This window comes from Petaurus breviceps, unplaced genomic scaffold (genome assembly GCF_028583685.1).
Source record: "Petaurus breviceps papuanus isolate PSGF00001 unplaced genomic scaffold, PetGlider_PUasm1.0 129, whole genome shotgun sequence".
Taxonomy (NCBI): domain Eukaryota; kingdom Metazoa; phylum Chordata; class Mammalia; order Diprotodontia; family Petauridae; genus Petaurus; species Petaurus breviceps.
The window spans coordinates 9,400,871-9,414,706 of NW_027185665.1; the positions used below are offsets into that span (position 1 = coordinate 9,400,871).

Here is a 13,836-nt window from a genome sequence, read left to right on the forward strand (position 1 = left end):
GTTAATTAAGCTACTCCCCATCAAAGGAATATATGCCCATTCCCATGGCCAAAGAGGGAAAGACACACACACGCAGCACAGAAGGGTGACCCTGATCCTGAGACAGTTGTGCCAATGTTGATTCACTAGCACAGACAGTAATGCAAGACTGGCATTTCCACCTGCTTTTCAACTTTGTTATTAGCGTCGCCATAGTCTAACAGACTTAGATGAATGTAATGGGCTAAATAGCCCAATTTATGCCTATATCTACCTTAACTTGGGAACTCCTGTGAAGATGGGATCCTAGGAGCAGCTCCCACACCCAAAGTAATATAGGCAGAAAGCCCAAATGCTCCTGCTTCTAGCTTCTCTTCCCTCCTTCCTTCTTCTAGGTTCTGGCTTATATCAGTTCTGTTCGATTTTAAGCACCAGTTATCAAAATTTAAGGCCTGGACAATGAAGGGTGAGAAGACAGCGGAGATGGCTCCGAGAGATGAGCCCAGGACTCAGGAAGTAGAGGAGGATTGTGTGTCTAGGAAACAAGAAAATAGAGGATACCGTAAGGGTGGCACTGGTTTCAACTACTTACAGTATAGCCCTGGAGGATATATACAGCCATCTTGAGAGAAAGGAGAAGAGGTCTCATTTCAAAGGCTTCTTGGAATGTTCCTCTCAACAGTGAACTTGAGGGGACTATCTCTTGGATCCTGTACCACCAGTCTCAAAGGTCCTAGCAGAGGGGCTATCAGAAATTAGTAGAACCCAGAAGAATGTGACTAGCAAAGGTTAAGAATACTCTTATCAATCAGTTGTCAATCAATAATTGTCTAATAAGCACTAGAAATACCAAATCAAAAGTGAAAGAATTTCGTATAGAGATATATACAAAATAGTTTGAAGATGATTTGGAAGAAATAACCAACAAATTGGGGAATCAGGGAGACTAAGCTCCACTCCAGTGGCCCCTTGGAATTTTCGTACAGCATTAGCCTTTCTGGTCATCTCACAATCTGAAGGACACAACAGTAGTGTCCAGCCAGTGCTGGAGAAGGGATACAACAGTATTAGGCCTTAAGAAGAGCAAGGATTGGGGGTAGGAACCATAATTTCAACAAGGAAATCATAGTTAAATTAATACAGTGAGAGATTTTTTTAAATAATGAACTAACTGAGGAAGAGAAATGTTCATTCCAGGAAAAATTGTCATGTCAATGAATAGGAACTACGTAATCAAGGAAACTGAGACCAGATCCCCTGAGCTTTGTATGGTTAGCACAAGGATTTCTTCAAGCCCTACCAAAACAGTAATGAAGCAATTCTAGGAACTTCTAAGAGGGTTCAGAGCAACATCAAGTTAAGTGAAAATATCAGACATAAGAAGAGAAAATACAGGCTCTTTTAAAAATCTGCAAGTCCAACCAGATACTAAAGAAATTAGAACAAAATACAGAAATACTCTCAGTAATGGTCGATTGTCTTAGAAGAATAACAGAATTGGAATGAAAAGTACAAAGGCAGAAGGGAAAATAATGGAACATACCTAGATGAAGTGCATATGACCTAGCAGTATAGGAGGGAGATACTAGAATAGCACCCAGAGTTCTTGGGCTCTAGCAGTTCAATATTGCTCCTTTAAATTGAACTAAATTCCACTAATTGCTATTATTTAACTGAATGTCAGGAATGCACTCTGTTGTAGAAATTTTAAATTAGTAATAACTACTAACTTGTATCCTCACATTCTGAACTAATGAGCCTGTAGTTTATATTAATGGAGCTGTCCTTAAGATCCATCAGTCTACTGAAATTTGACTTGCTCACCCAACAAGCTACAAATCTGGGAAATTAAGATTCCAAACAGGAAAAAAAGCAGTGTTAAATACATTCTGAAGATATTAAATAAAAGAGGATAGGTTTTTCTCCTAACAATCTGGTGCCCTAGATAAAATCTGTAGCTGAGACTTGCTATTGAAAAAGTATTCAGAATTCCTTAACAGCAAAATGTTTAATAATGTAGCTATGAAAATATAACAGGGATAAATGTTACAGCCTCTTATTCTTCACCTTGCTTCTATGTTTGATAGAGTTCTGTGTAGAGAGAATCACTGTACAAAGCTTCTGATATTCTAGCCATAATTTAGCATGAATGTCCAATACGCTGTTTAAATAGCTGCCAAGGCCACCTGCCCAAGTACTAAAGTGAGGGTTGGCAATTATGTGGTAAATTAGGGTTGTATACATTCCAGATATTTTAGACCAAAATATTCACTTGCAGCACACCCTAAGCACTCAATAAATGATCCCCTTATGTCTTCAGTTATCCAAATTGGCTGTCTAATCCCCCACATAATTGCCAACTCTCCACTTCACTTTGGAATAGCGAGATTTGGCAGAAGGTGTTCTGTTTAGGACAAAGAATTAAGATTCACTTACCCTGATCTTAGCAAGCATGTTCAGAGTATTTTGTAGGTTACCACTAAAATCAAAACCGTTTCTCTCTTCTCCACTCATTTTCCAAAATGCCATTGTTTCCGTGCTATACTCCTCTCTTTTATGGATAGGAGAGGTGAGAGAAGAAAGTAAAAGTGACAATGTGAGTTTTTTTCATTTAGTTCTTTGTTGGTAAGAGACACTAAGGAGATGCTTCTCTGTGACTAACACCTCCATGTTGCTGTTCAGTGATCAGATCAATTCTTATTCATTTAGCTAGTAGCTGTTACATATACATATTAATGGGTCCTTTGAAGTTTCAGCAGACTATTTTAATTTGTTATTGAGAACCTTCTCATTTGAAAAGGTCACTCTTGTGACATTTAGTTATGCTTCCAAATCTGTATTATAGGCCAACAGTGTTTGGGGGGAAAAAAAATCTATGCAGTCTATTTGCATAACCAATTTATTTATTTATACATTTATTTATAAGTGAATAATGAATTCAAATTACTTATTAGCCCATGAACCTTTGGAAAACAAGCTCTCATTTTCAAGCCTTCTTTGTGTTATATATAGCACGATGTTTAATGTACAAAATGATTGCCCAAATGATTGCCTTTTTGACTTTACCTAGGGGAAACTTGCTTCTGTTCCTATTCCACCTATTCCATTCTTGTTCATTATTTCTAGTAGTGTTGATTTCCAAAGTCCCTGAGTGCTCTATGAGTGTTCTGCTTTCTAGTTTCAGAGGACACTGCAGGCTTGGGAGTCAGGGGGTGGAACTGGAAAGTAAACAGCAATTGAGAGGCGAAAAAGCAAAAGGAGTTCATTCAGACCTGGCCCAGCTATATTTTATGACTACTCATTAACAGAATAACACATCAAGGAAACATCTCCGTGCTGTGTTGGCCTAGGCTAAAAGTTGGGCCCAGGAGCCACATTGTTCCAGCCAGGTCATCAGGAAGTACTTGCTGCAGAAAGTCGTTTACCCACCATGAGACACTAATGACTCTTTTCTCCATTTAAATTTGTTTACCCCTTGCCCCTCATCTCACTCTGTCCACCCTGTGACTACCAAGGGAATCGTTTTAATGCACCAAGTGTCTTAAGTTGCAGTAGATTCCATCACATTCTACAAATTGATCCGTGGAGAAGGGCCACCCCAAACCAGTATTGTTCCATCCCCAAACAACCCCAGGTCCAGAAGCATAAGTCATCTTCCTCACCTTAATTCTTGAAATTGTTCTTGTTGAGTCTTTTCACTTGTGTCTAACTCTTCAGGACCCCTTTTAAGGTTGTCTTGTTAAAGATATTGGCGTGATTTGTCCTTTCTGTCTCCAGCTTATTGAATAAATGAGGAAACTGAGGTAAACAGAATTAAGTGACTTCCTTAGGGTCATACCTCTAGTAAGTGTCTAAGCCTGGATTTGAACTCGGGCCTTCCTGACTCCAGGCCCAGCACTCTATTCACTGCCAGGAATGAACTATTTTTCTTTTAGGAAAGAAGGTCCGAAAGAGTTAAATGAAAGAAAAACAGGTGCATCTGGTAATTTCACTATGCAACAAGAAAAGCAAGTGAAAATTTTGACCAAAGATCTTAGAGGTATAAAGGACTGTCAGACATCATCTTGATTCTAGGCCACAGGATTCCTAACATCTTTATAGTAGCCTCTGCCTGATATATTCATTACAGGGAGCTTACTGCCCGTTGTGGCTGCCCCTTTCATTTTTTAAAAGCTCAAAGTTGGGGCAGTGGGGTGAAGTGCTGCCCTCAATGAAGCCAAAGTTTGTTTCCCTGTAACTTTCATGTATTGGTCTTAGCTTTGCCCTTTAGAACAGCACAGAACAAGTCTGTTTCCTCTTCTAGGTGAAAGTCTGCAAATATTTGGAGATTCCTATCACCAACCCCAGCACCTACTCCCAAGTCTTCTCTTCTCCATCCTAAATAGGTCCAGATTCCCTCAACTCCTTTTCATTTATACAAAAGGCTCCTGACCCCTTACTTGCCTGCTCCCTCCCTGTCTGAATAATCTTTAGTTTGTCATTATCTTTAAAGGGAAGTACCTGGAAGTAGGAAGGATAGGAATGCTAGTTACTTCTCTCACCTATTCTTCGAATAATTGATTTCTAGAACAAGGAAAAGCCGTGGATATCATCTAGTTTGTCCTCCTGAGAGGGAGAAAGTAAGGCTCAGAAAAAGTCGAGGACCTTACCAAAGATTATACAGCCGGTAATGGGAAAGTATGGCCTAAACATCCAGCTTTTTAGAACTCCTTTGCCTTATTTAATTTTTTTGAACCTAAATGCAGGGGCTTAAACTTAGACCTACCTATTTGACCTTCTCTTGTTTAAGCCTATTGAGATCTTTTTCATTCGTTTGTTTTCCATTGGTTCCAAATTCAGAATAGAACTTTTCAAAAACTTCTTATTTTAAAATGTACTTTGCTAACAGGGGTCATGCTCCCTATAGGGTAAGAGAAAACAGGCTGTGGTGCTGCTTTTTGAAATGTAATGTTTGTTGTTGAAATGTACATTGTTTCACTTTGGCTGATATCCTGTCCTCTTTCATTCACCCGGTGCAAATAATATGTGGCCCTGATTCTGACTTGGCCATTGTCTCCAGCTTGATCTGAGCATTATGTCTTTGATAGAACCATTAGCTCTTTTCTCAGGTCAAGAAACATGCTAGAGATTTAATGGGATAAAGAGCTATCTTCATAGGCAGTCTCAAGAGCAAAGACATTCCCCAAATTCTGGCGTCAGATGGAGAATCCCAGTGAAAAACTTTAAGGGAAAGAGAACCCAGAGGAAGGAAGAATAAAGAAAATATTTAGAAAGTTTCCCCCCACACACACCATTAGAAAATGTTATGTCTTTTTTTTGGTTTCATAGCAATAATGATGATGAAGACCTTACACCAGAGCAGAAAGCAGAACGTGAAAAAGAAAGAAGGATGGCCAACAACGCCCGCGAGCGCCTGCGTGTGCGTGACATTAATGAGGCTTTCAAGGAGTTGGGCCGCATGGTGCAGCTCCATCTGAAGAGTGACAAGCCCCAGACAAAACTCCTGATCCTGCACCAGGCTGTGGCTGTCATTCTCAGTTTAGAACAGCAAGTGCGAGGTCAGTTCCCTTATTTCTTCCCAAAGTAATGATGTGAGTGTTTAGCTCGGCAGCTGATCGTTGTTATAAGCAATGGCAGATATCAGGCAAAGTTCTTACGCTGTAAAGCAAAGAAAATTCACAGTCCAAAATGATCATTCCATCTTGAGGTCACATGGAAAGTCTATGAGTTTTATGCAGCTCTTTCTTCTAATTATAGTATTTAGATTTTAAAACTCCAGTTTGAAATTTCCCAAGTGTATCATCGGAATCCAGAGTTTAGAGTATCTGCCTTGTTCACTTTTCTGAATTACAAACTTGGTATATCCAAATTCAGTATCCAATTCAGTCTGAATCATCTTCTCCCTTGCTTCCTACTGCAATGCACAAGCATTTAGCATACCAGCAAAGTACGTTAATTACAAAGTGCTATTGTTAATAACAGTAATTCGGAAAACTCCAAGTCTCATCACATTACTGCCTTAACCCCAGAACTAGTACCTGGGTGAACTAAATAATTGGATCAAAATAGAGATCGGATTCACCACACTGAACCATTTGGCAATGCTCTTTGCTTTAATGTTACACAGAAAGGAATCTGAATCCTAAAGCAGCATGCCTGAAAAGAAGGGAAGAAGAAAAAGTATCTTCAGAGCCTCCTCCACTCTCGTTGGCGGGACCTCACCCTGGAATGGGAGATGCATCGAATCATATGGGACAGATGTGAAACGGTAAGTTCTACATTCAACCATTGTAGACATCATTCTAGACGTAAATCATCAGACATTTTTTTAAAAATAAGCTTTAATTGAAACCTCTCCCAGAGTTGGTCAAAAAAAAAAAAAAACCATGCTAAAATCTGTTCATTGATTTTCCTTTTTTTTTTCTTTCACTTCTTTCACAGGTCCAAGTTGCCACATTTCTTCATTAAAACAAGAGACCACTTCCTTAACAGCTGTATTATCTTAAACCCACATAAACACTTCTCCTTAATCCCCCTTTTTTGTAATATAAGACAAGTCTGAGTAGTTATGAATCACAGACGCAAGAGATTTCAGCATTCCCGATTATCAAAAAACAAAAAACAAAAAAAAGTGCAACTTGAGGGACAACTCTCTTTAACATATCATTCAGAATGTTTAAAGCAGAATGTTGCGAGCTGTGGCACGCAGCCCAGAGACTGAATGGCAATCTTCTCCACACTGTGGAACAATGCATTTGTGCCTAAACTTCTTTTGGAAAAAAAAAATATAATTAATTTGTAAGTCTGAAAAAAAATATTTAATTTAAAAATTGTAAACTTGCAATAATGAAAAAGTGTACTTCTGAAGAAAACTACATGAACGTTTTTGTTGGTGTTGTAGTCAGCTAGTGTTTATACTTACTGGATATTGAAGGGGGAGCTTTGCTGCCCTAGTTACAAAACCAGCAAACGTCCTAATGAAAATGAAGTGATGACATTAGCCATTCCTTAGGGTAGGAGGAACAGATGGATCTTATAGACCTATGACAAATATATATATATAAATATATATAAATATATATTAAAAATTTAGTGAATATGGTAAGCTTTTGTTCATTTGTTTCAGACTTTTTTCTCCTGTAAAAAAATAGTACTGATTAACTTTTTTAAAAAAAAAAGATTTTACTGTAAATACGGATTTTTTTGTCTTATTTCTGTCCCTCTCCCCTGGTTTGTTATTGTAACCTGTAGTGCCAACTCTGTCTCTGGAGGGGGAGTACAGGATGAAATGCTGACCCTGATGTTGCTTCTCATTCATAAATAAGTAGAAAGTTGTTTCTCCAGTCTTTTGGGAACACAGGACTTAAAAGTCACATCATGTGTAGATATTACAAGCAGCATTACCAAGACGTGGCAAAATGAATTTGTCGGAATAGTAATGTTGCTCTTGTGACCCTATTCTGGGATTTTCAGAGGTACAAGGTTAGAATGCTACAATGTTACCACTGTGCCTTCCAATGTTTATATCATCAGAAACATAACATAATCAAAGTGGCTGTGATTTTAAACGATTAAAGTGTTACCTACATGTGTAGCCTAAGTAGTGTGCAGTGAGGCGTTTCTGAATACATGGTCAGATTTTCGAAGAAAAAAAAAATAAACATCAAATCAGAAAATTGCAAGTAGTGTGATAGATATGATTGGTTTTCTTTCTTTTTTTAACTTTTTTTAATTTTTTTTTTCTTTCTAAGCGGGTTTACTAGAGTGTAGACCCCCTTTCCTCTGCCTCCTCCTTAGTTTGAAAAATGCCAATATCCAATCATCATGCAGCATTATAACAAGCCTTATAAGTCCTAAAGCATTAAGTTGCACTTTCTTAAGGAGGGGTAGTACAGTATTTCTCTGGCCAGTATGAATGAAGTTTATACTTAACATATTTGATAGTAACATAGATCAAGCTATGTGGCACAGCAACTCATCAGATAACTAGCTTCGAAGTCTGGGCACGATCGCACCACCTTCCATAGTGAATCTTATAATGATTGACTTTGGTGTACAGTACAGTTAACAGGTAGTGCTCCTAGCTAAGTATTTGTCAGCATCCTTTTGTCTCTAATTCTAGTTTCTATTTTTACAGCCACACAAACTTGGCATGTATTTAAAAAAAAGAAAAAAAAACTCCCTGTTCAAGTAGATTTTCCACCTATCAGCACTGAGTAAATGCCATACATCCATCAAAATGGTCTGAATGTTCCATCTGTTCTCCTGTTTTGCCAGTTATATAGTAATGAAAAAGACATTTGTAAATTTTATGCAACAAATGGCAAACGTATCATTATTTTGAAATTGTGTATGTAAAAGTTATATTTTTACATGTAGACTCTTGTTATTATGTGTTTTAATACGTTGTATCAGTTTTTGTTTTAAAAAATCTGTGTGATTGAAAAAAGTCTCATTTAAATGAAATAGTGAGATACAAGAATCTGAATTTTATGATCATTTCTGAAAACGTGAAGAACAAATAAGAGAGTTACCACGTGGTCACCTTTATACACCCATTAGCATTTTGATTAGCTGTGTGTATGTTGGAAACTGTAAATATGTTCAGTAGAGGTAAAACTAAAATGCTTTGATTTGTTGATAAGTTTCTAAAATGTGGAGGTGGATTAAAAACTTAGGAAAATAACAAGACTCAACCTCTATGAAAAGTTCCATTTAGGTTTACCATTCAATAGCCTGTATGGGGGAAAAATTTTAGTCTGGTTTGTGAGAAGGCTATAGAAGAAGAAAGTTCACCCTCCAAATGATTGGAACCATTGTGTTCTTGGTTCCTTAGAATATTCAAGGTGCCATTCATTGTACCCTTAGGTCATTCTACACTCATACTTTATAGTCCACCAAGGCTGGTACCCCAAGAACAATTTTATATCAGAAACACATATGCCATTTGATCACATTCAGGAGAAGTGTACACTACAAAATACAGTGTTTACTCTTTAGGAAACTGGAAATACTCCTTCGATTTATGCACATTTTAAGAAATGCACTCTTGATCAATGTTATCATAAGGTGCTTTATAAAGCTGAATTAAAAGTTTTTTCAAATCTGTGAACAAAACAAAAAAATTAAATCGTAGTCATTTGATTTTCTTTTAAAGAAATTGGTGCTTTATATTTTGTTCTCACTTGAACTAAGAGCTGCAATCCATTATTAAACCAGCTTTGATATTTTCATTGCTCTGTAATGCAGCACCTTTATAGTTGAATTTCCTTTGGAAATAAATGAAAAAAAGGTTTTTTCAAAATGACCAGAATCCACCTCATTGCTTTCAGCTCTGCGGAGAAATATGATCTGCACCAATACTTATTATTCTCGATGTACCCACATTAAAAAGTTTAAGGGGAAAGTGGGCGTTTTTGTTGCGTTGATTTTTTGTTTGATTTTAATTAGTTAAGCCCTGGTGAACCATTGGTATCTATACTGGATTTGTGGATGAAATTTAGCTGAAGAAGCAAAAAAAAAAAGTATAAAGTCTCATGAGGGTCCATACTACATTATATATGATGATACCAAGACAGAGGAAATGTTTAAAAAACATGGACTTCAAAAGCAACTTGGAACGCTTGATCCACCTCCACATTCAAGTAATTTATGAATATGCAGAATAGGGATCTGTTCATCTAGAAAATTTTACCATTTGTCTTCTGTGTAACTTCAAGGAACACTAATGTTTATACAACTGTCAGTCCTACCAGTGATGCAACTTGGTCTGATTCAGTCTTCCGATTTCCTTTTTTTTTTTTAGTGTGTGTGTGTGTGTGTGTGTTTGTGTTTGTGTGAATGTATCTTTATTTTGTTGCAAGGGTGTGTGGGAAGGGAGGTAAGGGATGGAGGGTAGAGGACAAGCTAATAATTGGGTAAAAGAAGAGTTTTCATCTTTGCATCCAACAGGCAGTACAGCATCTGCGTCCAAATGAGTCAGGAATGAAACAATTTCAGCATAAACAAGCACACACACACACACAAAAACCCAACACACACACACACAAAGTCTGCTGGCTGACTGGGATTAAAAAAAATGTCAAAGTTAAAATGGAATAGGATGAATTCCAAGACGATTGGGTACCAAGGCCTTTGGGCCTCTTTATGTTTTGTTTTGATTTCTTTCATTTTTCTTTAAAGACACATTCTTTCTCATGGGACTTGAAGCTGATTCATCTTTGTGCAGTGCTGGTTTGACCATACTCATTTCAAGTATTATAGACATATGTAATGGTGAAAATATATGAACTGTGGCCTTTTTCATTCTTGTTACTTGTGATGCAATTAAGTGAAGATAAGAAAAAAAAAAAAAGCAGAGATTTACCATGTATCAGTGCCTGGCTTTTTGTTATAAAGCTTTGTTTGTCTAGTGCTCTTTTTGCTATAAAATAGACTGTAGTACACCCTAGTAGGAAAAAAACTAAATTTAAAAATAAAAAATATATTTGGCTTATTTTTCGCAGGAGCAATCCTTTTATACCATGAATATTACAAAAAAAAATTGTCAGATTCTGAATATTTCTTCTTTGTAGATTTTTGGAATCATTCTGAGTAAAAGTTTGTTACTTTATTTTACTATTTAAAAGATGTTATTTTACCATGTGTTACTGAGATGAAACTGTATGGTAGCTTTTTTTTTTTTTTTAGTTGTAGGTCGCAGCGGGGAAATTTTTTGCGACTGTACACATAGCTGCAGCAGTAAAAAAAAATTGTTTAAAAAAAAAGAAAAAAAGGGAAAACATTTCAAAAAATATATATATATAACAGTTACACCTTGTTTTCAATGTGTGGCTGAGTGCCTCGATTTTTTCATGTTTTTGGTGTTATTTCTGATTTGTAGAAGTGTCCAAACAGGTTGTGTGCTGGAGTTCCTTCAAGACAAAATAAACCCAGCTTGGTGTAGGCCATTACCTGTTTCTCATCTGTAGTTATTCGATGAAGTCATGTACATGACCGTTCTGTAGCAATAAATGTGCCATTTTTATAAACTGTTTCTGACACTTGTTTCATTTCATTTGACATTGTCCATATAGCTACAATTCTCTTCTGTAAGCAAAACTGCATCTATATTTTTCATTTTCCAAGTGTTGGAGGCATTGACCACTTAACAAAAACAAAAATCACAAAAACAAATGGCAAGGCAAGGCTCATGCTTGACCAAGGAAGAGAGGCCCTTAAAGAAAATGGAACCAGATGCATGCAAAACACAAAGAAACCTGGCTAGAGGATTAACTAATTGAAGTGAAGGAATAGAATTACTGTGCCCATAAAGTTGAAGCTATGCTTTGGAAGAGCTGCTGTCCATTGTGCTGCAGGGAGGGGGTGCTATTTCAACTAAGTTTAACACTATGGCATCAGGTGGTTGGCTGTTTGGCAAGACCTCTGCTAAATCTTATAAGATGAATGATTTCTTTTTTTTTTTTTTAACTCTTCATTAGAAGTTGGATATTGTGAACCACACCATTATATTGTGTTTATGCCTTCTAAATACAAAACAAACACAAAACACACACACAAAAACAATGACCCATGACTTCTGGTTGGCCTTGTTGGAGGTTATTAATCCAGATGTAAGCAACCAGATGGTTTTCTAACTTGTACAAACTGATTTGCGTCACCTATTATCAAAGGAAACATTGTACAGATCATAAGATGATCCAGTGTTATGTACTGTGAGTAAAATTTTTGTAGAATGGACATCAACTCCACTTTGCCAAGATTGGAGGCTGTTTCTGCATTGCATTGTAGAAATGTTATGAAATGCGTGCAATGTACAAGAAAGCCCATGGCAGAAGAGACTCATTGACTGTTGTCTAATGGAGTATATGGTACTCTGGAACTGCTCACTTATCACTCTGGTGTTATTACTAATGAGGTTTAGTGACTGTAGTTTACCTGAAGGAAAGTGTTATGATGCTAGTTGCTTCACATGTGAACTGCCCTCCATAGCGAAATGTTGGGAAATATTTTTTTTTGGCTGGATTGTTTGCATATATTTAAATTTCATGAAATTTCCAAAGATTTTGCTTGAGTTTACTTTCTATATGATTTGAGATGTTCTTATGTTTTTACTGTGTATTTTAAATATCTATTATATATCTCTATATATAATATACATATATAAGAGCCACAAATATTTAGTCTTTTAGTATCATATCTCATTTCATAATCCCTACCCAAAAGGGAGAACAGTGCTTGGACACACATGTCAACATTCCCTACAATAAAATAACCATTTTAACCTGTTTAAAAGTCCATATTATAACTATGACTGCTATCTTTTCAAAGAGAAGGAAATTTGCCTGAATAAGTTCAATATATGTAGAAGCTCGTGAAAAATATTATAATAATAAAGATTTTAAAAGTGGCAAAAGAAAGAACATTCAAAAAAGTCAGAACATTTTGCACCTGAAATCTTTGAACCAAGTCTTCCCTATAGGAAGGGGTCTAAAAAAGCAATTTTATACCATGTTTCATTTAAGTTAAGATAATCACAGAAGGGCTGAAAGGGGTCTTAAAAATATAAGAACCTCATTTTCTGGATGACTTTGAGACCCAGAAAAGTGAAATAGCCTGTTCAAAGTTAATGATTAAAATTACATGATCAAGACTAAAAATCCATGTCTTTTGACTTTTCTTATTTGTGAATTGTCCTTCTGAAGGATCATAGAACAAGAACTCAGTGACTATGTCGTCTAACTTGTGATTTTTACAGATGAGGAAACTGAGACCTGGGAAAGTTAAGTGACTTGCCCAAGGCCACACAAGAAGTATAAGGCATAATTTGAACCCAGATCTTTTGACTATATAGTCCAAACTCATTTTCACTCTACCAAGGCCAAAGGCCTAAATTATTCCATACTTCTAAAAGTAGTCAAAAGTGTTACAAGGAACCATCTGAAATTCAGTGATTCTTGTCCAGGCCTAAGTAGATGGTGGCACAGTGGAGATAATGCTGGACCTGGAATCAGGAAGACTCATCTCCCTGAGTTCAAATCTGGCCTCAGACACTAGCTTGTGCACCCTGTCCAACATGTTTGAGACTCTCCTGTAATAATTCCTCAAGAGTCAGGAAATCCATGTTTTATACCAAAGGGTACATGCTTAAACCAGTTTGCCTCAGTTTCCCCATCTTTAAAATGAGGTGGAGAAGGCAATTACAAACCACTCTAGTGTCTTTGCCAAGAAAACCCCAAAAGAGGTCCAGAAGAGGACAGGCCTGAAATGATTTAACAACAAAAGTGCATGATATGAATTGCCACAAGGAGGTGAATGGAATGGAATGGATTCCATGGCTCACATGGCCTCAGGGGCTATACACAAAGTACTTCCGGACGTCAGAAAAAAAATTTCCAACTTAGAAAATAGCACCCAGGAGATTCGCTTGCAAAAGATCTAGCTCTAGATTTATGCTGTGTCTGAAGAGTTTAAAAATCCCAAATTAAACCAGTCAAGAATTCAGTTACTCTAGATGTATGCCCCCCCCAAAAAAAAATTTCTGGACATCAGGTTAGGCTGGGTTTCATGTGTAAAAGTCAATGGAGACACAGTGTTATACTCTAGAAGGGCATCTCTAAGGAACTCCAAAGCAGAGAGGCTTGATACGGCAACCCAATCGGTTTTTATTGGCCTTGACAAAGACAGCTAAGCCCAAGAGTGTTGTGTACTTCACAGTATGAGTGAGATTCCAGAGCCATAGCAGTATCTGACTTTCCTGGAGAAAAGAAAGCCCCTTTGTATAACTTTTACTGAAAATTTACTGGTAAAGACTGATCCCACCTACAATACAGTACTCATTCAAACCTTTCCCACTAT

General features: G+C 37.0%; 1 protein-coding gene across 14 annotated transcripts in view; it reads left to right on the plus strand.

The window, feature by feature from the left end:
* Positions 1–11,009, plus strand: part of LOC138173290 (transcription factor 4) — a 450,738-nt gene extending 439,729 nt beyond the window's left edge. For all 14 annotated transcript variants that reach the window (XM_069103270.1, XM_069103279.1, XM_069103296.1 and 11 more), the window contains 3 exons: positions 5,308–5,537; positions 6,107–6,247; positions 6,421–11,009. In XM_069103270.1, coding sequence (XP_068959371.1) covers positions 5,308–5,537; positions 6,107–6,243 — 367 coding nt within the window. In that variant the 3' untranslated portion in view covers positions 6,244–6,247; positions 6,421–11,009. The remainder of the gene's footprint in view (positions 1–5,307; positions 5,538–6,106; positions 6,248–6,420) is intronic.
* Positions 11,010–13,836: the final 2,827 nt, after the last annotated feature.